General features: G+C 44.1%; 1 protein-coding gene across 5 annotated transcripts in view; it reads left to right on the top strand.

The window, feature by feature from the left end:
* Positions 1–14,518: 14,518 nt before the first annotated feature.
* LOC143989385 (E3 SUMO-protein ligase ZNF451-like) overlaps positions 14,519–21,480 on the top strand; it is a 155,591-nt gene continuing 148,629 nt past the window's right edge. For all 5 annotated transcript variants that reach the window (XM_077489503.1, XM_077489505.1, XM_077489502.1 and 2 more), the window contains exons 1-2: positions 14,519–14,683; positions 17,234–17,348. In XM_077489503.1, coding sequence (XP_077345629.1) covers positions 17,274–17,348 — 75 coding nt within the window. In that variant the 5' untranslated portion in view covers positions 14,519–14,683; positions 17,234–17,273. The remainder of the gene's footprint in view (positions 14,684–17,233; positions 17,349–21,480) is intronic.

The following is a 21,480-nucleotide window of genomic DNA, read 5'->3' as shown; positions in this document are numbered from 1 at the left end:
TTTGCAGGAAGTACCGTCAGAGAGAGAGACTCCTCAGTTACAGGAAAACCTTTCCACATCTTATGCGGAAAGTTCCCAGGGCCAAGTCTCCCTATTATCTGAAGTGGAGGAAGGCCAAGTACCAGATTGTAGTTCTGGAGAGGAAGATTCAGACCAAGATAGCCAGGGGGAGGCTAAGCTTGGGGGATTTTTGTTCCCGAGTGAGGACATGGAGGGTTTATTAAAAGCCATTTACGCCTCAGAAGATATTCAGGTTCCCTCTGCTCAAGTCTCAGCTCAAGATAGAGTATATAGAGGTTTAGGAAGGTTACAGACCAGAACCTTTCCCATCCACCAGTCTCTGAAGGAGATAATCCTTAGAGAATGGAAGGAACCTGAACGCAAGCTTCTCAAACTGAAAGCTTGGAAAAGGAGGTGTCCCTTTAAAGATGAGGAGGAGGAAAAATTTTTTAAAGCTCCTCGCTTGGATGCAGCCTTAGCGCAAGTATCTAAGAGGTCCGATTTATCCTTTGAAGATTCCGGAAATATCCAGGATCAGATGGATAGAAAGTCGGAAACTTTACTCAAAAGAGCCTGGGAGGCGAATGCGGCAGCAATGGCGCCTGCCCTAGCTTCCGCCTGTGTAGCCAGAAATGCTGACACCTGGCTGGGCAAATTAATGGATCATGTTTCCCGCAGTAGGGAGGCTAAAGAGATTGTAGACTCGCTGGAAGTAATCAGTCGAGCAGTAGCATATGTGGCAGATGCAGCTGTAGAAACTGTTAGGACCACAGCTAAAGCAGCAGCACTTTTGAACTCTTCCAGGAGAGCTCTATGGGTCAAGACCTGGGATGGGGATTTTACTTCCAAGTCTCGCCTATGCGGCATCCCCTTTGAGGGTTCCTTGCTGTTTGGTTCAGGCCTAGATCAGGTTTTGTCCCGATCTACGGAGAAGGGCAAGAAATTTCCTGTAAGGCCCAAGAAAGAAAGGGGTAAGAAATTTTTTCGAGGCACCTATTCAAAGACCCATCATAAGGGGAAAACTGAACCAAGGAGGAAATGGAACTTGGGGAAAGGAAAAGAAAAAAGTGCAATTCTTTTCTCCAGCTCCGGAGCCTCTCAGAAAGAAGGCAAATGACGCCACCGTAAAGGTAGGCGCAAGACTCAGCGATTTCCTTCCACAGTGGGAAAGGATTACGCAGAGTCCATACATTCTAAACCTTTTAGAAGTGGGGTACAGACTGGAATTTCAGACCCATCCCCCACAGGAATTTCTGGTTACTTTTCCTCCCAGGGACCCAACCAAGGCAGAAGGGTTACTGAAAAATCTAAAGGAGCTAGCAGAGCAAAGGGTTATTACTCCAGTACCAACCAATCAGCTTACCCAGGGTTTTTACTCACACGTATTTGTGGTTCCAAAACCCTCAGGAAAATTTCGGTTGATAATAAATTTGAGAAGACTCAACCGTTACCTGCTTCACAAGAAGTTCAGGATGGAGAGTATTTACTCAGTAAGAAAGCATCTGCAGAGAGGAGTCTTTATGGTCACCCTGGACCTAAAAGACGCTTATCTACACGTACCCATTGCTCCCGAACACCAGAAGTACCTACGCTTCGCAGTTTGCATACAGCAGAGGATACAACACTGGCAGTTCAGGGCTCTTCCCTTTGGGCTGGCGGCAAGTCCAAGGATATTCACAAAGGTGTTAGCCGAAGTAGTGGCATACCTACACCTGCAGGGGATAGGGTTAATACCCTACCTGGACGACTTGCTGATCTACAGTGTGGATCAGAGGCAAGCAGTAATAGACAGAGACATCGTGTTGGAAACTCTGGAGACCTTGGGCTGGATGGTCAGTCAGGAGAAGTCCTCACTGACTCCATCTCAGTCCAAGCTATACCTAGGCTACCTGTTAGACTCGCAGGCACAGAAGGTATTCTTACCAACAGAAAAGGTAACGAAGGTCCAGAATGCGGTTGTCACCCTTCTCGAAAGAGGAGAAGCCTCTCTGAGATATATAATGAGATTGCTGGGCCTCATGACGGCCTGCATTCCGGCAGTAACCTGGGCACAACTCCATTCTCGGGAGCTTCAGTCTTTTCTACTTGCCTCATGGGGAGGAAAAAGAGAAACATTAGAGAACAGAGTACCCATCACAGAGGAGGTATCTCGTTCTCTGCGGTGGTGGCTCGACCCACAGAATTTGTTGAATGGTCGCCCCTGGTCTCAGGTAAACCCTTTGGTCTTAACCACGGACGCCAGCGCCTGGGGTTGGGGGGCTCATCTGGGAGACCGATATACCCAGGGGTCCTGGAACCACAGCCAAGCCAGGGAGTCTTCCAATTTCAGGGAGCTTCTGGCAGTAGGCAGAGCCCTAGACTATTTCCGAGAGGAACTGCAGGACAGGGAGGTTCAGGTCCTCTCGGACAACCTGGTCACGGTGGCATACCTAAACCACCAAGGAGGGACAAGGTCGGACAAACTAAGACGGTTAGCGCAACAGATCCTTGTGAAGGCAGAAAAGAGGGTCCTTTCACTGTCAGCGATTCATATAAAGGGCTCACTCAATCTGCAAGCAGATTTTCTAAGCAGACAGCCCATCCTTCAAGGGGAATGGGGATTGAGCAAAGAAATCTTCTTCCTGGTGTGCAAACATTTTGGCAAGCCAGAAATAGATTTGTTCGCTTCCCGGGAGAATGCGAAGGTTCTCAGGTTTTTCTCCCTTTACAAGGATCAAGAAGCAGAAGGGATAGACGCTCTTGTACAAGTGTGGGATTTCAGACTGGCTTATGCCTTTCCCCCATTGGTGCTCCTTCCCAGAGTCCTACAAAAATTAACCTACTCAAGGTCAGTCCTGATACTGATAGCACCCTGGTGGCCCAAGAGAGTTTGGTTTCCCACCATTCAGAGTCTCGCAATAGCTCCCCCGCTGCGTCTACCGGTGCAACGAGACCTACTCAGTCAGGGTCCAGTCTTTCACCCCGACCCGGGTCGTCTCTCTCTGACAGCATGGCTATTGAAAGGGAAATACTCCGAGACAGGGGCTGTTCGGAAAAAGTGATAGATGCTCTTCTCCTCAGTAGGAAAGGCGTCACCAGAAAGATTTATGCAAAGGTCTGGAAAGTCTTCTCCCACTGGCTACAGTCTAAGGAGGGGGCTCTCCAGATGATACCCACCATCCTAGACTTTCTTCAGGAGGGGGTGGACCAGGGTTTGGCAGTTAGCACCCTAAAGGTCCAGGTGGCAGCCCTGTCCGTGTTTTTTGATAGGAAGCTAGGACAGGAGCCGCTAATAAAAAGATTTTTGTCGGCCAGGGAAAGGGTAGTTCCAGTTAGGTCGGTCAGTTGCCCTCCATGGGATCTGTCCCTGGTATATTGGATGCCCTAACAAGGGGGCCTTTTGAGCCGGTGGCTCAAATTTCGGTTAAGCTTTTATCATTTAAGTTGGCCTTCCTCCTGGCTATCACTACGGCCAGGAGGGTGAGTGATATACAGGCTCTGTCGATTAAAGAGCCGTTTTTGCGCATCCTAGAGGATAGGGTAATCCTCACTCAGGATCCTCTTTATTTGCCAAAGGTAGCTTCATTATTTCACAGAACACAGGAGATTATTCTCCCGTCCTTTTGCCAGAATCCTAAGAATAAGGAAGAGGAAAGATTTCATTTCTTAGATGTCAGGCATTGTCTCCTAGTCTATTTAGAAAGGGTGAAAGACTTTAGTAGATCCAGTCATTTATTGGTCACTTTTTCAGGGAAGAAAAAGGGTCTTCAAGCATCTAAGTCTACGATAGCTAGATGGGTTAGACAGACCATATCCATCGCTTATAGACAGGCAGGTAAACCAGTACCAACCCGCCTTAAGGCGCATTCAGCTAGATCCCTAGCGACCTCCTGGGCAGAGAGGGCAGGCGCCTCAATTGACCAGATCTGCAGAGCAGCAACATGGACGAGCCATAGAACATTTCTGAGGCACTACAGAGTGGAGCTGTTGTCCCCTCAGGATTTGGCATTTGGCAGGAAGGTCCTACAAGCGGTTGTCCCGCCCTAAAGGTAGGCCTGAACTTCTTGCTTATCCTCTCAGGTGTGCCGTCCTGGAAGATGACTGGAGAAAATGACCAGTTACACTTACCGGTAACGTCTTTTCTAGGAAATCTTCCAGGACGGCAGGCCTACTCCCTACCCTTGTTTTATTGGTGTGATATATTAATTCTTCACAGAATGTTCCCTCTGACACTGGTGTGGGATTTTCTTTACCATAACTGAGGGTCTGAGGGAGGGGTGGGGACTTTTAAATTCGTTGTTGATTGTGTTTCCTGTCAGGTGGACCAGTCATCTCTCAGGTGTGCCGTCCTGGAAGATTTCCTAGAAAAGACGTTACCGGTAAGTGTAACTGGTCATTTTCTAAAAATTTCCAACATGTCCGATTCCTCAAATTTTAATTTCGCACGAAAATCGGCTGTTGCTGCAGCCCACTAATGGTTCGAAATGCATATGAAAATTCTTAGATATGATTTTCGAAAGAAAATTCTTTTGAAATTCGAACCGTGTATGGTCGGCATTAGAAGATAGATCACGATTCTCGCGGCGTATCATATTTCACATTAAAACAAAAAATTATTGTGCTAACTTTACTGTTTATTTTTTTTATTTCTTGACATGTATTTTTTCCCAAAAAATTGCATTTGAAAGACTTCTTTGGGCAAATACAGTGTGACATAAAATATTGCGGCAATTGCCATTTTATTCCCTAGGGTCTCTGAGATAGATAGATAGATAGATATATATATATATATATATAATCTATGTGTATAAAAAAAAAAATGGGATTCCAAGTAATTTTCTAGCAAAAAAATATTGATTTTAACTTAAGGAAGAAGTGTCAGATGAAGATTTAGACTTTAAGTGGTTAAACGTCCTGCATTTAGTGCCGGTTCACACTAGTGCGATGCCAGACATTGCATGTAATTCGCAGCGCACTGCTGTTCACATTACATGCGATGTCTGTGCGGGTGCAATGTCAGCCATACAGATAGCATGGCTGATATCGCACCGCATTCGGTCCAAACATGCACAGGACCCTTTTTTCTGTTCGGACCAGTATCGGATCGCATGTGATCCGATTCATGTCCGAACTGTCAGTTCGCAGTGCGATACGCAAGCTGAAATGGGGGTGTCGTTAACATATAATGACACTCCCCAGCAGTTCGCATATGGCAGTGTGAACTGCCGTGCGTGTCGGGAGCGATGTGGGTTAAATGAGATCTAGCCAGGTGGTAAGCGGTAGTATTTTTATTGGTGGAGGATCCTTTCCTGTTGTACCCTCTCACATCTTCGTGGGTGTCGTGTGTGTGGTATCACTACTGAGGGCTGAGGAATCCTCTTTTCACCTATGCTGTGGACTGTTTACTATTTTTAGCACTTGTTTGATACATTCTAAGATCCTGCTGGACATTGATTATATAATATTTAAGTTCATATTTATTTGCTCATTAGGATCATCACTTTAATTTAGTGTATTTGGATGTATACTGAAATTAATCAAATATATGAATTAAGTATTCACCATTCTCATTTATTATGTAGTTTTTTTTCCTTATAAATGTTTATGTGCTTCTCGCATTAAGTTACAGCAGGAACTCAGGAAGTGTTTATCAATTGAATTTTTAATTAAATTATTTTTCACTACGCATCTATTTTTAAGAGGTAATTAGACACCGCTGTATTACCATGTTTTTTAGTTGAATATGTTTGCTTGAAATAGTTACGGTACCTCTTTTCAGATGTGTGAATTATTTTTAAAAAACTACTCGTCCAGGGGACCAAATTGGGGTCCCAATCTACTTTTCCCTCATTACAATCTACTTGTTCTAATAAAAAATATATAATTTTAACCAAAACAGTATTTAAATCTGAGGTGCCGTTAGGAACGTCTTGGGCTTTTATAAGCAAATCAAACTTTTTATGTTTTTAGCATTGTGCTTATTATCTAATACTCACCTCTTTGCCTGTCTCCAGCACCACACCCAGGAACTAGCAGGGAAGGGAGAGACCTTGCAGTGTGATGAGCACTGATTACTCCCCCCCCCCCCCCCATGCTGTGCCCTCCTGACCCCAACATTCTGGTATACTGATCCTGGACCCACTGTGCCCTGTCCTGCTTAAAGCGGGAGTTCCACCGTTTTTTTTTTTTTTAAAGCCAGCAGCTACAAATACTGCAGCTGCTGACTTTTAAAATAAGGACACTCACCCGCCCAGCACGCCCGCGATGTCTGCACCCGAAGCCGATCTCTCGATCGTCTCTCAGGTGCTGCCGCCGCCATCTTGGGTATGGGAATCAGGAAGTGGAGCCTTGCGGCTTCATTTCCCGGTTCCATACTGCGCATGCGCGAGTCGCGCTGCACAATAAGGATGGTCCCCGCTGTCTCTGGGATCCGTGTGTTTCCCAGCACACAGCGGGGGTCCTGCGGAAAGGGGCGTATATTCTGCACATATCTATGCCGGAGGTGGGTGCAGATACCTGTACTGTATAGGTACCTGCACCCCCCCTCCCCCCTGAAAGGTGCCAATTGTGGCACCGGAGGGGGGGGGAGGGTTCCAATGAGCGGAAGCTCCACTTTAGGATGGAGCTCTGCTTTAAAGATTTCTTGTAGTATTTATTTCTATTTCTAAGAATAATTATATCAACAGCTTGCTGATAACGCCAATGTTCCATGGTCTGTAGATATTAAAATCATTTCAGGGGTTCCCTGAGATCTCATACTTTTTGCCAAGGGTTCCTCCAAGATAAAAAGTTTTATAAACCCTGACATAGACACAGGCTGGAGGGGCATGACACAGCCTGCTAAAAAAAATTGCTTTGAAATATAAATTTGTGTGAATCTTGAAAACACTGTTACTTACAAGAGAGGCTCCTCCTACCTAGCACAGGAAACACAAGATCCAGGATCATACAAAAAGGCACCAGCCCAGGATTTGTCAGTATGTGTTTACTTCCACCAGACAGGATCACTTCAAGCCTTTTTTTGTTTTGCTGTCAGGCCTATGTGGTAGGGGCCTCCCTAAACCAGAGCAATGTTCTGGAGGGTTCTGGGGTTTGGGTTCTCCCAGGCATGGAGCCTAGGAATTGAGGGGCCCCTTCTCCCTGTATTTCTTGGTCCATAATGTGCATGCAGAGGTGGAAGAAGCCTTTTGCCTTGTGTTAAGGGGACATACTTGTGCTGGTGAAGCTGTTCTGTCTCTCTGCCTCCGACTCCTGGTGCCCTTTTCAGGCAGCCGAGTGAAAGTATTTTTTATATTATGTGACTAGCACCTCACCGTAGTGTAAAGCTTTCCCAAACATTTTCGATCTCTTTTCCTTTTTTTTTTTTTTTTAATCAAAAACCGGCAGTGATTAAATACCACAAAAAGATAGCTCTAGTTGTGTGAAAAAAAATGATAAAAATGTAGTTTGGGTACAGTGTTGTATGACCATTCAAAGAGTGACAGCGATGAAAGCTGAAAATTGAACTGGGCAGGAAGGGGGTTCAAGGACCCAGTAAGCAAGTGATTAATACTGGGACTCCAAAAAGTGGATGTTTAGTGGAATCCTACTTCAATTTAAAAACACTTGCTGTCTATAGGCCATATATAAATGATGCCACTCATGCTAATCAGTCAGCTTTTGGTCTGCCCACAGCTGAGAGCAGTGAAAGTCAATAACTACACACTGCTTGGCTCCTCATTTGCTCACTGGAGCAGCAGACTCTATCTCTCAGTTGTGTGGTGAAAGATGGAGTCAGCTGTCAGACAGGTGGGTGTATCCTGGCAATATTGTTTAGATCCTTCCTGAACTTGGCGCTGCTCAGTAGCCCACTATCATCTGACTCTTGGTCGCAGAAGATCCTTAATGTACTCTCTTGACCCTAAAGAGAAGTATGAACAAAAGAAGTATATGTGTCCATTTTTTTTTTTTAAACCTTTTTGCTGGCTCTTTTCCTTTTTATATTCACCAGGTAATCCTACAAAAGCACATATCTTGTTCCTAGATGGTGCTATGCTCACTTCTCCACTGTGGAGGGAGGGAGCGAGCGAGCGTTCCATGGCTGGTCTTCAGATAGTTCTGCATTTTGTTCTCCATTACATGGGGGATGCTGTGATGAGTAGTTTAGAGATGGCATAACATTTTATATCAGGGGTTGACAAATTTGCTTTGAATTTAGGAGCCAGTTAAAAAAGTTAGGAGCCAGGGTTTTTTTTTTTTTTTTTTTTTTTTTAGTGATAGGGATTGTCAGCTCCCGGGGTAAGGCCACTCATTTTCACCCCCTATCCCTAACTCACAATGGAGCACCCAGTTAATAACTCCATTGAAACGCTGTTACATCAGGGTTATGGGCTGACCAGAAAGTAAGGCTGGCAACAGATGGAACTGGCTGGCACTGGTTTCCACTGGCAGGCACGTGGCACTGGCAGGTGACACTGGTTTGGAACTGGCAGGTGACACGTGGCACTGATTGGCAGGTGGCACTAGTTTGGAAGTGGCAGGTGGCCCTGGTTGGTGATGGCAGGTGGCCCTGGTTGGCGGTGGCACTAGTTGTCACTGGCAGATGGCACTGCTTGGCGGTGGCACTAGTTGGCACTGGCCGGTGGCACTAGGTGGCACTGATTGGCAGGTGGCACTGATTGGCAGTGGTGGTGGCACTGGGTGGTGGCAGGTGGCACTGGTTGGTGGTGGCAGGTGGCACTGACTGACGATGGCACTGGCAGGTGGCACTGATTGGCGGTGGCACTGGGTGGTGGCAGGTGGCACTGGTTAGTGGTTGGCGGTGGCTCGGGTTGGCGGTGGCACGGGTTGGCGGTGGCAGATAGCACTGGTAGGTGGTGGCAGGTTGCACTGATTGGCGGTGGCAGGTGGCACTGGCGGTGACACTGGGCACTGGTAGGTGGCACTGATTGTCATTGGCGGTGGCACTGGTTGGTGGTGGCAGGTGACACTGGTTGGTTGCAGGTGGTATTGATTGGCGGTGGCACTGGTGGTGGCAGGTGGCACTGGTTGGCGGTGGCACTGATTGGCGGTGACAGATGGCGGTGGCAGGTGGCACTGGTTGGTGGTTGCAGGTGGTATTGATTGGCGGTGGCACTGGTTGGCACTAACAGGTGGCACTGGCAGATGGCACTGGCAGGTTTCACACGGAGCATTCTGTTACTGAAATGTAACAGAGGAGCTGTCAGAATTGAGCTTAATGTCAGAATGGGCGGGACCCAGCCAGGGTGTGAAACTGACAAGTAACAGAGAGGCGGATATGTCAGATTTGAGCTTCATGTCGGGGTGGGCGGGACTCAGCAGCTATCAAACACCAGCCAACGATTGGGCTGCTTAAGAAAAGGGGCAGGCCACATACACGTAGCGGCCCGCCCAGATCCATTGGCTGGTGTTTGATAGCTGCTGGGTCCCGCCCACCCCAACATCCAGCTGAAATCTGACAGATCCTGAGCGCCGCTGAGTGTGGAGGAGGGAGGAGGACGGCAGTCAGTGTTACTGCTGCTGCATGTCTGGGGCATCAATAGTGAGTGGGCTGGTGGCAGCTTAGGCGCCAGTTTGCGATTTCTGGTTGCATTGGTGACCTGGCGCCTGGGGTTTGTCGAGCCCTGTTTTATATGCACCCATTTTAGCTCAAAGAAAAGTGATGTGGATACTGCATTTCTGGCAAGATCAACAGGTTTTTTGTGTTATTTGCATTTTAGCACTTTCTGAAAATGTTCTTGACCTGAAGAAAGAAAACAAGTGCAGAACCACATCTAAGGATTGAGAATACAAGGGAAGAGAGGTGCCTCCTAAGTGTAAAAGTTTAAAATCACTTTAATAGTGACAGACAATTGGCAACTCGCATGAGTGAAGACAATAACAGTCACATCTGTATGTAAGGCATCCAGTAGCAAGATAGGTGACAGTCATGGTACCTCTAATTCTCCACTGGTCTAGGGATGGAGTGTGGCAGGCACATCTATGTGTGGTATTATCCCAGAAAGGTAAAGCAGTGAACAGTCGGGTGCCCTCGCTCATGGCGCTGCTAAGCGTGATGTCCGGGCTGGAAACCTTTGATGGTGATTTCGCCCGTGCGGTATAAAAAACGAAGCTTGGTTTGCATGAGGCAGAGCGGTGTGGGGCAATGACATTACTAAGGTGCGACGCGTTTCTGAGCGACAGATGTGCCTGTTCTCTTTACTCATGCGAGTTGCCAATTGTCTGTCACTATTTAACCGCTTGCAGACCAGCGGTCGCAGTATTGCTGTGGCAGGTTGGCTCCGCTGTACAAATTCACATTATTGTACGTGATCTTTTGAGGTCCGGATAGCAGGTGCGTGGGTCCCGTGGGGATACCCACTATCGTGTCACGGAGAGGAAGAACGGGGAAACAAACATTTCCCTATTCTGCCTAGTGACACTGATCACAGCTCTCTGTGATTGGGAGCTGTGATCAGTGTTGTGTCACACATAGCCCCCCCCCACAGTTAGAATCACTCCCTAGGACACACTTAACGCCTGCAGCGCCCCCTCCTGGTTAACCCCTTGACTACCAGTCACATTTACACAGTAATCAGTGCATTTTTAATCACACTAATAGTAAAGCTGCACGATTCTGGCTAAAATGAGAATCACAATTTTTTTGCTTAGAAGATAGATCACGATTCTCACGGCGTAACATCATCTTTCACATTAAAACAAAAAAAATTGTGCTAACTATACGGTTTCTTTTTTATTTATTGAAGTGTATTTTTTTCCCCAAAAATTGCATTTGAAAGACTGCTGGGCAAATACAGTGTGACACTAAATATTGCAGCAACTGCCATTTTATTCCCTAGGGTCTCTGCTAAAATTATAAAAATAAATATATATATATTAGGGCTTGACAAATTTGCTTGGAATCTAGGAGCCAGCTAAAAAAGTTAGGAGCTAGGTCGGTAACGGCGATCCGGACCTGTCCCTGGCCTGACAAGGAGACGAGTGAGGGGAAGATAGCGTTGCTGCCCCCCCCCCCCCCCATCTCCAAGTCATTGCCCATAGCTCTTAGAGGGATATTTTATTTATTTTTTTCAAATGACAATTTTTTTTTTTAAATTGCATTTTAGTGTAAATATGAGATGTGAGGTCTCTCTGACCCGGATCTCATATTTAAGATGACCTGTCATGCTTTTTCTATTAGAAGGGATTTTTACATTCCTTGTAATAAGAATAAAAGTGACACTAATTTTTTTTTAAATAAAAAAACAGTGAAAAAAATAAAAAGTTAAAATAAGAAAAAACATTTTTAAACGTGCCCTGTCCCGTCCGCATATGAAAGCGGTGTTCAAACCACATATAGGAGGTATTGCCTTGATCGGTAGAGCGAGAGCAATAATTCTAGCCCTAGACCTCCTCTGTAATTCAAAACATGCAACCTGTAGAATTTTTTTAAACGTCGCCTATGGAGATTTTAAAGGGTAAAAGTTTGTCGCCATTCCATGAGCGGGTGCAATTTTGAAGCGTGACGTATTGGGTATCAATTTACTCGGCGTAACATTATCTTTCACAATATAAAAAAAAATTGGGCTAACTTTACTGTTGTCTTATTTTTTTATTAAATAAATTATTTTTCCCAAAAAAATGCGCTTGTAAGTCCGCTGCGCAAATACGGTGCGACAGACAGTATTGCAACAACCGCCATTTTATTCTCTAGGGTGTTAGAATAAAAAATATATATAATGTTTAGGGGGTTCTAAATAAAGGGAAGGAGATAGGCAGGTAATAAAAAAAACGCAGGGGAAGCTCCATTAGCATTACTGGTTGTCATACCAACGGCCACCACAAGAGGGCGCCAGATTCCTGAAGGAATCATAGGACCGCAGAAGGCCTCAAAGCCACGGCCTCAATTACCGGCCGTCGGCGGAACGGCCCGACGCGATCACGCCGGTGGGGTCCGCGGAGACTGGATACCCCCAGCTGTGCTGCCCCAGGCGCCAGGTCGCTAATTCTAGTCACAAATGCGACCTGGCGCCCGGGTTTTGTCGAGCCCTGTATGTGTGTGTGTGTGTGTGTATATGTGTGTGCAGGGCTCGACAAACCCCGGTCGCCAGGTCGCATTTGCGCCTAGATTTCGTGTCCTGGCGACTGGGGCAACGCTGCTGGGGTATCCTGTCTCCATTTGGACCCCGAACTCCGCCGCGCAATTCCATCGGGCCGCGCCGGCCAGTAATTGAGGCCGCGGCTTTGCGGCCTTCTAAAATCTTTCGGTAGTCTGGCGCCATCTTGTGGTGGATGTAGAAATTACACCCTATTCCAATAATGCTAATTCCTAATGGAGTGAAGCTCCCCTGCCTGTTTTTTGTGTGGTGGCTGGTAAATGGCTTCTCATTATATATATATATATATATATATATATATATTATTATTATTATTATTATTATTATTATTATTATTATTATTATTATTATTATTATTATTATTATTATTATTATTATTATTATTATTATTATTATTATTATTATTATTAATTAATTTAATTAAATTTATATATATATATAAAACATTTTTTTTTTTTTTTTTTTTTTTGTAAAAAGTAAAAAAAAAAATTATTTTAATTAAGGAAAAAAAAAATATTATTTGTAATCCTCCCTGCTTGACCCCTTTCACAAGGGCTGTCTGATCAGGTTCACCTGTCAGTTTTTCAGGCGGACCTGATCGAACCCTTAGCAGGGAAATGGCAGTAAATGAGCGGGAATATGTCGGAAATAATAGTCACATTCTTTTGTTAACCACTTCGTGCCCGCGCTATAGACGAAAGATGTCTACAGCGCGGACACCAATTGCCGGGAGGGCGTCCCTAGACATCCTCCTGTTTACTTCCCCTCTGCACGCCGCCATGGGCGAGCATCGGGGAAGTTCTGTGTTGGCCGTGTCCCTTGGATACAGCCAATCACAGATCATGCTAAATTACCAATCACAGCGGCCATTTAGCACTCGAGCGGTGTGTCCAATGAGAGGTGATCTCATATGTGGGGGGCTGGGGGCTATCTTCCCCTCACTCGTCTCCATGTCAGGCCAGGGACAGGTCCAGATCGCCGTCACGGACCTGGCTCCTAACTTTTTTAGCTGGCTCCTAGATTCCAAGCAAATTTGTCAACCCCTGTGTGTGTGTGTGTTTGGGGGTTCCAAGTAATTTTCTTGCGTTTTTTTAACGATTAATTGTGCAGCTCTAACTAATAGCTGTATAAATGTGAGTGGTCCCAAAAGTGTCCGATCTGTCCGCCATAATGTTGCAGTCACGATAAAAAATCGCTGATAGACTTCATTACTAATTAAAAAAAAAAATTATTAATAAAAATGCCAATAAACTATCCCCTATTTTGTAGACGCTATAACTTTTGTGCAAACCAATCAGTTTTTTTTTTTCTTCTTCTTTACCAATATGTAGAAGAATGAGTATTGGCCAAAACTGAGGGAAAAAAAATTTAGTTGTAGGTATTTTTTGGGAGATATTTATTATAGCAAAAAGTAAAAAAAAAATGCTTTTTTTTATTTTTTGAAATTGTCGCTCATTGTTTTATAGCGCAAAAAATAAAAACCGCAGAGGTATTCAAATACCACCAAAGGAAAGCTCTATTTGTAGGGAAAAAGAGGACGTAAATTTTGTTTGGGAGCCACGTCGCATGACCACACCATTGTCGGTTAAAGCGATGCAGTGCCAAATCGCAAAAAGTGCTCTGGTCAGCCAAATGGTCCGGGGCTGAAGTAGTTAAAGCGGGAGTCCACCGGGACTCCGCGTTTTTTTTTTTTTTTTTTTTTTTTTTTTTTTAAAAGCCAGCAGCTACAAATACTGCAGCTGCTGACTTTTAAAATAGTGACAATTACCTGTCCAGCGTGCCCGCGATGTCGGCACCCGAAGCCGATCTCTAGGTCGTCTGTCGGGTCCTGCCGCCGCCATCTTGGGTATGGGAATCAGGAAATGGAGCCTTTCGGCTTCATTTCCCGGTTCCCTACTGCGCATGCGCGAATCGCGCTGCGCAATAAGGACGCTCCCCGCTGCCTCTGGGATCTGTGTGTTTCCCAGCAGGCAGCGGGGCACTTGCGGGAAGGGGCGGGCACTTGCTGAAAGGGGCGTAAGTTACGCCCCTTTCCACAGAGAGCTATCCCGGAAGTGGGTGCAGTTACCTGGATTATCCAGGTAACTGCACCTGGATTATCCAGGTAACTGCACCCCCCTCCCCCCTGAAAGGTGCTGATTGTGGCACCGGAGGGGGGAGGGTTCCGATGAGCGGAAGGTCCACTTTAGGGTGGACCTCCGCTTTAAAGTAGTTTTAAACTTTTACACTGGTATTCTCAGTTTTGGCTGGAATTGGCTTCTATCTCTACCTGGTGGCAGCCCTGAGTTTATGGACCCTATCCTTTCGCCTTATGTAATATGGATTAATATGAACCTTTTTGCGTTAACTTAGAGCCAGTGTTTTGCGCTTTGTACTTGTTAACATCTAAGGATTGGTAAGCAACAATATATAATTTTTTAGTTCTTGGGTTTAGTTTTTTTCATTTTCTAACATCTTTAGCCCCTCTAGGTATTCACTTGCGGGAGAACCATCAGCTGTAAAATGCCATATGGTACCTGGATTTCTTTTTAACCACTTCAGCCCCGGACCAATTATCAGCCTAAGGACCAGAAGTATTTTTACAATTTCGCACTGCACTGCTTTAACTGGTAATTGCGTGGCCATGCAATGTTGTACCCAAACAAAATTTGTGTCCTTTTCTTCCCACAAATAGAGCTTTCTTTTGATGGTATTTGATTGCCTCTACGATTTTTATTTTTTACGATATAAATGGAAAAAGACGAAAAGTTTGGAAAAAAATATATATTTTCTACTTTTTGTTATAAGAAAAATTGAATAAACTCAATTTTAGTCATACATTTAGGGCAAAATTTATTCAGCCACATGTCTTTAGTAAAAAAAAAAAATATGAATAAGCGTATATTTATTGGTTTGCGCAAAAGTTATAGCGTCTACAAACTAGAGTACATTTTCTGGAATTTAAACCGCTTTCAATTTATGACTGCCTATCATTTCTTGAGGTGCTAAAATGGCAGGGCAGTACAACCCCCCCCCCCCCCCCAAATGACCCCATTTTGGAAAGTAGACACCCCAAGGAAATTGCTGAGGGGCATGTTGAGCCCATTGAATATTTTTTTTTTTTTGTCCCAAGTGATTGAATAATGACACAAAAAAAAAAAAAGTTTACAAAAAGTTGTCACTAAATTATATATTTCTCACACATGCCATAGTTATATGTGGAATTGCACCCCAAAATATATTCTGCTGCTTCTCCTGAGTACGAGGATACCACATATGTGGGACTTTTTGGGAGTTTAGCCGCGTACGGCACCCCGAAAAATAATCACTGCCTTCAGGATTTCTAAGGGTGCAAATTTTTGATTTCACTCCTCACTACCTATCACAGTTTCAAAGGCCATAAAATGCCAAAATAGCACAAAACCCCCCCCAAATGACCCCATTTTGGAAAGTAGACACCCCAAGCTATTTACTGAGAGGCATGTTGAGTCCATGAAATATTTTATATTTTGCCACAAGTTGCAGGAATATTACAATTTTATTTTTTTTTTTGCTCAAAGTTGTCACTAAATGATATATTGCTCACACATGCTATGGGCATTAGTGAAATTACACCCCAAAATAAATTCTGCTGCTTCTCCCGAGTATGGTGATACCACATATGGGGGACTTTTTGGGAGCCTAGCCACGTACAGGACCCGGAAAACCAAGCACTGCCTTCCGGGTTTAAATATTAAACGCTACCAAAAAAACTGTTAGCGATCGCAGGGATCAGGCCTGACTCTGCGATCGCTGCAGTTATGTGTTTAGTGTTTTGTAAGTGACAGTGATCGATCGATACTGCACTTGGGTGGGCTGGGCGGAGGGGCAAAACGCAGGTGCTAGCAGGTATCTGGGCTGATCCTGCTAACAATGCGTTTTTTTTGGAACCATAAACTGCTGGGGACACTAGTATAGATCTGATCAGATATTGATCTGTTCAGATCCTATACCACTACGGGAGGTGTATGCTTTGCGCATGGGTGTTAGCGGTACTGGCACTAACCTAGCGCTGCCTGGGGCGACGCAGACCCTGACCCTAAAACCTAATTGATATCACCCGCCGGGTGATCAGGGGGTTAAACCTTTATTGGGTAATAAATGGTGGGTGCCCTGATGCTATAAAAAGCAAACTAACTAACCAGAGTCACCCGTAACACTTATACGGTGATCACTGGTGAAAGGGTTAACTAGGGGCAATCTGGGTTCAAATTTTTATTAGGTAGTATATGGGGGTCCCCGACGCTATATAAAAACCTGACGGGGAACCTAAATAACTAACTGACTAACCAGCGTCACCAGTGACACTTATACGGTGATCACTGGTAAAAGGGTTAACTAGGGGCAATCAGGGGGTTAAAACCATTATTGGGTAATATATTGGGGTACCTAGCGCTATAAAAACCTGGCGGTGAACCTGAAAAAATAACTAGCTACCTAGCGACACTAATGCAGCGATCAGAAAAACGATCGCTTAGTGACACTGGAAAAAGGGGGTGAAAGGGTTAACTCTAGGGGCAATCGGGGTTAAACCTTTATTGGGGGGTAGGGGGCTACCCTGGACCTAACACTAACTGCCCTGACAGTTTTTACTGTCATAACTGACACTAAATGCAGTGATCAGAAAATAAATGATCACTGCAATCAGTGACACTGTGACTGGGAGGGGGGGGGGGGGCGTTTTGTGTGCCTACATGTCAGTGTAGTGTTGGTGCACACTTACTTTCACTGTTCTCCTCGCAGTCCGGTCAAAAAGACCGCCTGAGGAGAATGACATCACTTCCTCCCTGCCTGTGTTTACTATACACAGCGGGGGAAGCTTCTCATTGGCCAGGAGCGATCGAGAGGGGATGGCCAGAAACCAACGGCCATCCCCTCATCCCGGATTGCTCCTGCAGCGAAACGGACCGCCGCATCCAGCGGGAGGGGGTCCGATCGTGACCCCCACCCGCTGAAAGGCGAGCACGTACATGTACATGTGCTTGTGCCTGTCGGTGCCATTGCACCGACGTCGGTACATTGCCATGCGGCGGTCCTTGAGTGGTTAAAATAAATAGTGGGAAGACTGTTTTTGAGCTATGATTGGTTGTGTACATTTGTGAAGATATGCTAATGATTTTCATTTGTCTTTCCATCCCTAGGGTGTTACTTTGACTACTTTAACAGCTTAGTACGTACTTTATGATGGACTCTAATGAAAAAGAAAAGATGATAGAGAGAGACCATTTCAGTGAAGAGGAGGTGGAATTTGTAGGTGTAAGTATATCATTTAGATATGTGCTGACTGATGGATACTTGTATGGTTTTTCTACTCTGTTGTATTGTACTATAAATATTGATTGAACATTTCCAGAATAGACACTGTCTCAGATCCCTGGTAATGCTAAAAAAAAAAAGAGGGGGGAGAAAAGTGACAAGTCTCTTTAAAGAATAATGGGACTTTAATTGAGACAAGGTCTATTGATAGGGTAGGCACATTAAGACACCAATTTTTTTAAAAATATATAAATTTATTAATCATATCAAAAACATATAAAAATACATGAAGAGTATTTGATGGACCATGAGACAATACTTGACAATCGTAATCTGATGCGTTGACAAGCAAAACCAACATGTTTCACATGATTGCTTGGTTAAGGTTTTGCATATACCACCTATTTCATCTATATTACATAGAATAAACATATCATTAGTATAATAAAATACATTGGTTGATGCATCATTAAGAAAATGATTAAACTTCATTGTGGTCACATTAGTTATTAACATAATCGGTTCTTTTATACATATTGTGCCTACCTGGTCCTTAAAATAAATAATAACCATATGCGTCTGATTGCGCCACCACATCACAGGTGACGCCGATAACCACACCCAGTTCCCACTAGGGGGTCAGATCCCAGTTGGGCTGCAAGAGGGGAGTTTGGATCATGCCTGTCCGACAAAATGGAAACTGCAACAGTAATCTAAAAAAAAAAATAGATTATACTATAGTAGTGTTCATAACTAATTTTTTTTTTTTTTTAGTGTATATGTATATATGTATAAAAACATTTTTTATATCTGGATATATTTTGTTTTTATTTTAGTGGTCCAAATGAGTGGACTAAAAATAATAAATGAGATAGATGAAATATATATATAATTATTTATTTTTTTAATATAAAGAAATATAAATAAAAATATATTGTAGATATACTTCTAGCACTGGTGCTTAATACACCTCAAAGTCTAAGTTTAACATGATATTGATATCAATGGTGATTTAAAGAGGGATTCCACCAACAAAAAAAATATTAAAAGCCAGCAGCTATAAATATTACAGCTGCTGACTTTTAATAAATGGACACTCACCTGTCCCGGGTTCCAGCAATGCTGAGGCCGATCGATCGCTCGGCTCTCGGCTGCTGTCGCCACCATTCTAAGTGAGGGAATCAGGAAGTGAAGCGAATCGGCTTCACTTCCCGGTTCCCTACTGCGCATGCGCGAGCCGGGCCGCGCAATAGGAAATCTCCGCGCTGTCACTGGGACCCGTGTGTGTCCCAGCAGACAGCGCAGCAGGGCAGGAAATGGCGTAGACTCCCACGGGAGTCTATGCCCGGAAGTGGGTGAAAATACCTGTCTTTGACAGGTATCTCCACCCCCCTCCCCCCTGGAAAGGTGTCAATTGTGACACCGGAGGGGGGGAGGGATCCGATCAGCGGAGGTTCCACTTTAGGGTGGAATCCCGCTTTAAGCTTAAAAAATAGGCAACTAATTTACCCTGCTATTGCTTTATCTGTAATGTCTTTATATTAAATGGGCAGAGTTAGTCTACTTAGAATATAGGCCAATAGAAAATAAAATAACACAAATAATAACATAGTACTATTTATAAAGCAGACCAATAATCTAATGGTAGATGGCTATTTATATAGCCAATGCAAAAGCATAGGGCATAATAGCAATAACATGGCTGCTTATTCGTTACATTCCTAAATTGGATAACAACTAACCCATAGAGGCTCTTACCTGAGAACAGAACATGCAGATTAATCAGAATAGTAAAATGATGGAATAACTGCTATTCCATCATCTTACTATTCTGATTAATCTGCATGTTCTGTTCTCAGGTGAGAGCCTCTATGGGTTAGTTGTTGTCTAATTTAGGAATGTAACTAATAAGCAGCCATGTTATTGCTATTATGCCCTATGCTTTTGCATTGGCTATATAAATGGCTATCTACCATTAGATTATTGGTCTGCTTTATAGTATATAGTACTATGTTATTATTTGTCTTGTTTTATTTTCTATTGGCTCATATTCTATCTAAGTAGACTAACTCTGCCTATTTAATACAAAGACATTATCGCTTTACATTATCAGATACAGCAATAGCAGGGTAAATTAGTTGCCTATTTTTTAAGCTTCAATATCATATTAAACTTAGACTTTGAGGTGTATTAAGCACCAGTGCTATAGGTATATCTACAATATTTTTATTTTTATTTCTTTATATTTTGTATTAATAAAAAAAAAAAAAATATATATATATATATATATATATATATATATATATATATATATATATATATTTTATTATATTATATTATATAATATATTTTATTATATTATATTATATAATATATTTTATTATATTTTATTATATTATATTATATAATATATTTTATTATATTTTATTATATTATATTATATAATATATTTTATTATATTTTATTATATTATATTATATAATATATTTTATTATATTATATAATATATTTTATTATATTATATTATATAATATATTTTATTATATTATATTATATAATATATTTTATTATATTATATAATATATTTTATTATATTAATTTTCTCTTATATTCACCGACCGACACAGCTTCTCTCTGTAACAACAAAATGGGTTGTCAGCCCTATCACTGGAGATTACTAGGCCAAGTTGTAACACACTTCAGAACTTTTAGTTCCGCCCAGGGGTTGGTCCCTAGGCTACAACCCCCACAGCCTGCCCTAGCAGACTCAGTTTTATTTTGCCTAGTGAAGGAGATGCACCTAGGAACCCTGTGGGCCCATAGGTCCGTGTTTTTTTTTGATGCAGAAACTTGGCTTTTTGCGCAAGATGAATGATCCTGTGATCTTCTATCAACAGCCAGCTGGGTGACAGGCCGGTTCACTTATCCTTGTAGTCTCCCCAGTCCAGCCATCGAGCGCGTGCAGGTCGCAGCTACGGCTCGGCAGGCCACGACATACCTCAGCTCCAGATGTGGTCGGTGAGCTTTATGCTCCGGGGCATACGTATGACAGGGCTACTGATGTCTGCGTCACAGTATGCCGGGCCAGTAGTCTTCCCTGTACTGATCAGGAGTTGACTACCATGGAATGTCCTCCAGCTCTTCAGGACTGGTAAGTACAGCTCTCCCTGTCTCGGCAGGGTGGAGCAGCTGGGCATTCCTTACTTTCTCTATGCCTCTCATGGCGCTGATCGGCGGCCATTTTAAATGTGGGCAAGGGTCAGACATGCTTCTGGCTTCAAGCAGCCATTTTCCTAGTGATTCTGTATTAGTACACTGGCGGACATTTTCTTTTAGCCGGACTGCGTTTTTTGTGCTCTAGCAGCAGCCCCTGTGCCCTCAGCTTGTTTGGTCATCACAGAGCGCTGGGAGTTTTATCCTGTGATTCTGAACACGTGTGTCAGATCGCTCACCGATCGTGCGACCGGCCGGCCACAACACAGTTTTGCTATCTCTGTATCTGGGAGCGCTGGGGATCGACGGGCACTGCTGTAATTCAGTGCGGAACTGCTCGGGGTGGTGAGTCCAGCGGGTTAGAGCCCCTCAGTCAGCGGCAGCAAGGAGGGTGGGACTGTCACTGTCCTAAGTCCCCTTCGGGTGGCAGACAGGGTAGGGTCAGCATGGCTTCAGAAACTGGTGTTTCTTCCCCCGAAATCCAGGCAATTGCAACCGGGTCACCTGAGGACTGCGTGGTCCATATGGACACTCTTCCGGCAGTCCTCAATTCATTTGTTGCCAAGATAGTGGCGGTACGTGGGAAGAAAGGTGCTAAAAAGCAGCTCCTCCCGTCCTCTGGGGAGAGCTCTGATGCAGACTTAGCTCCTGCTGAGGCCGGTGACCCCTGCTCTGTCTTCTTAGATGACGTTGACCAGGACCGTTCAGACAGTGAGGATGAGTCCCCGTCTGGGTCCTATCCATTCAAGGATCCCACAGACAGGAAGGCCGAGGCGGCGGCTCGTTCCTTGTTTACGTTTGTGGGGTCAGCCGTGCAACCGGTACTGGCATCCGCACTGGTGTCGCAGACACTAACTGAGTGGGCAAAACTTTTTTGCACTACAAATTGGGAGAGCAGCGGGCCTCCCCTGTCTGCGTG

Source organism: Lithobates pipiens, unplaced genomic scaffold, assembly GCF_037356315.1.
Source record: "Lithobates pipiens isolate NorthernLeopardFrog02 unplaced genomic scaffold, aLitPip1_a1.2 Scaffold_18, whole genome shotgun sequence".
Classification (NCBI taxonomy): Eukaryota; Metazoa; Chordata; class Amphibia; order Anura; family Ranidae; genus Lithobates; species Lithobates pipiens.
This window is presented reverse-complemented; position numbering and strand designations above follow the sequence as displayed.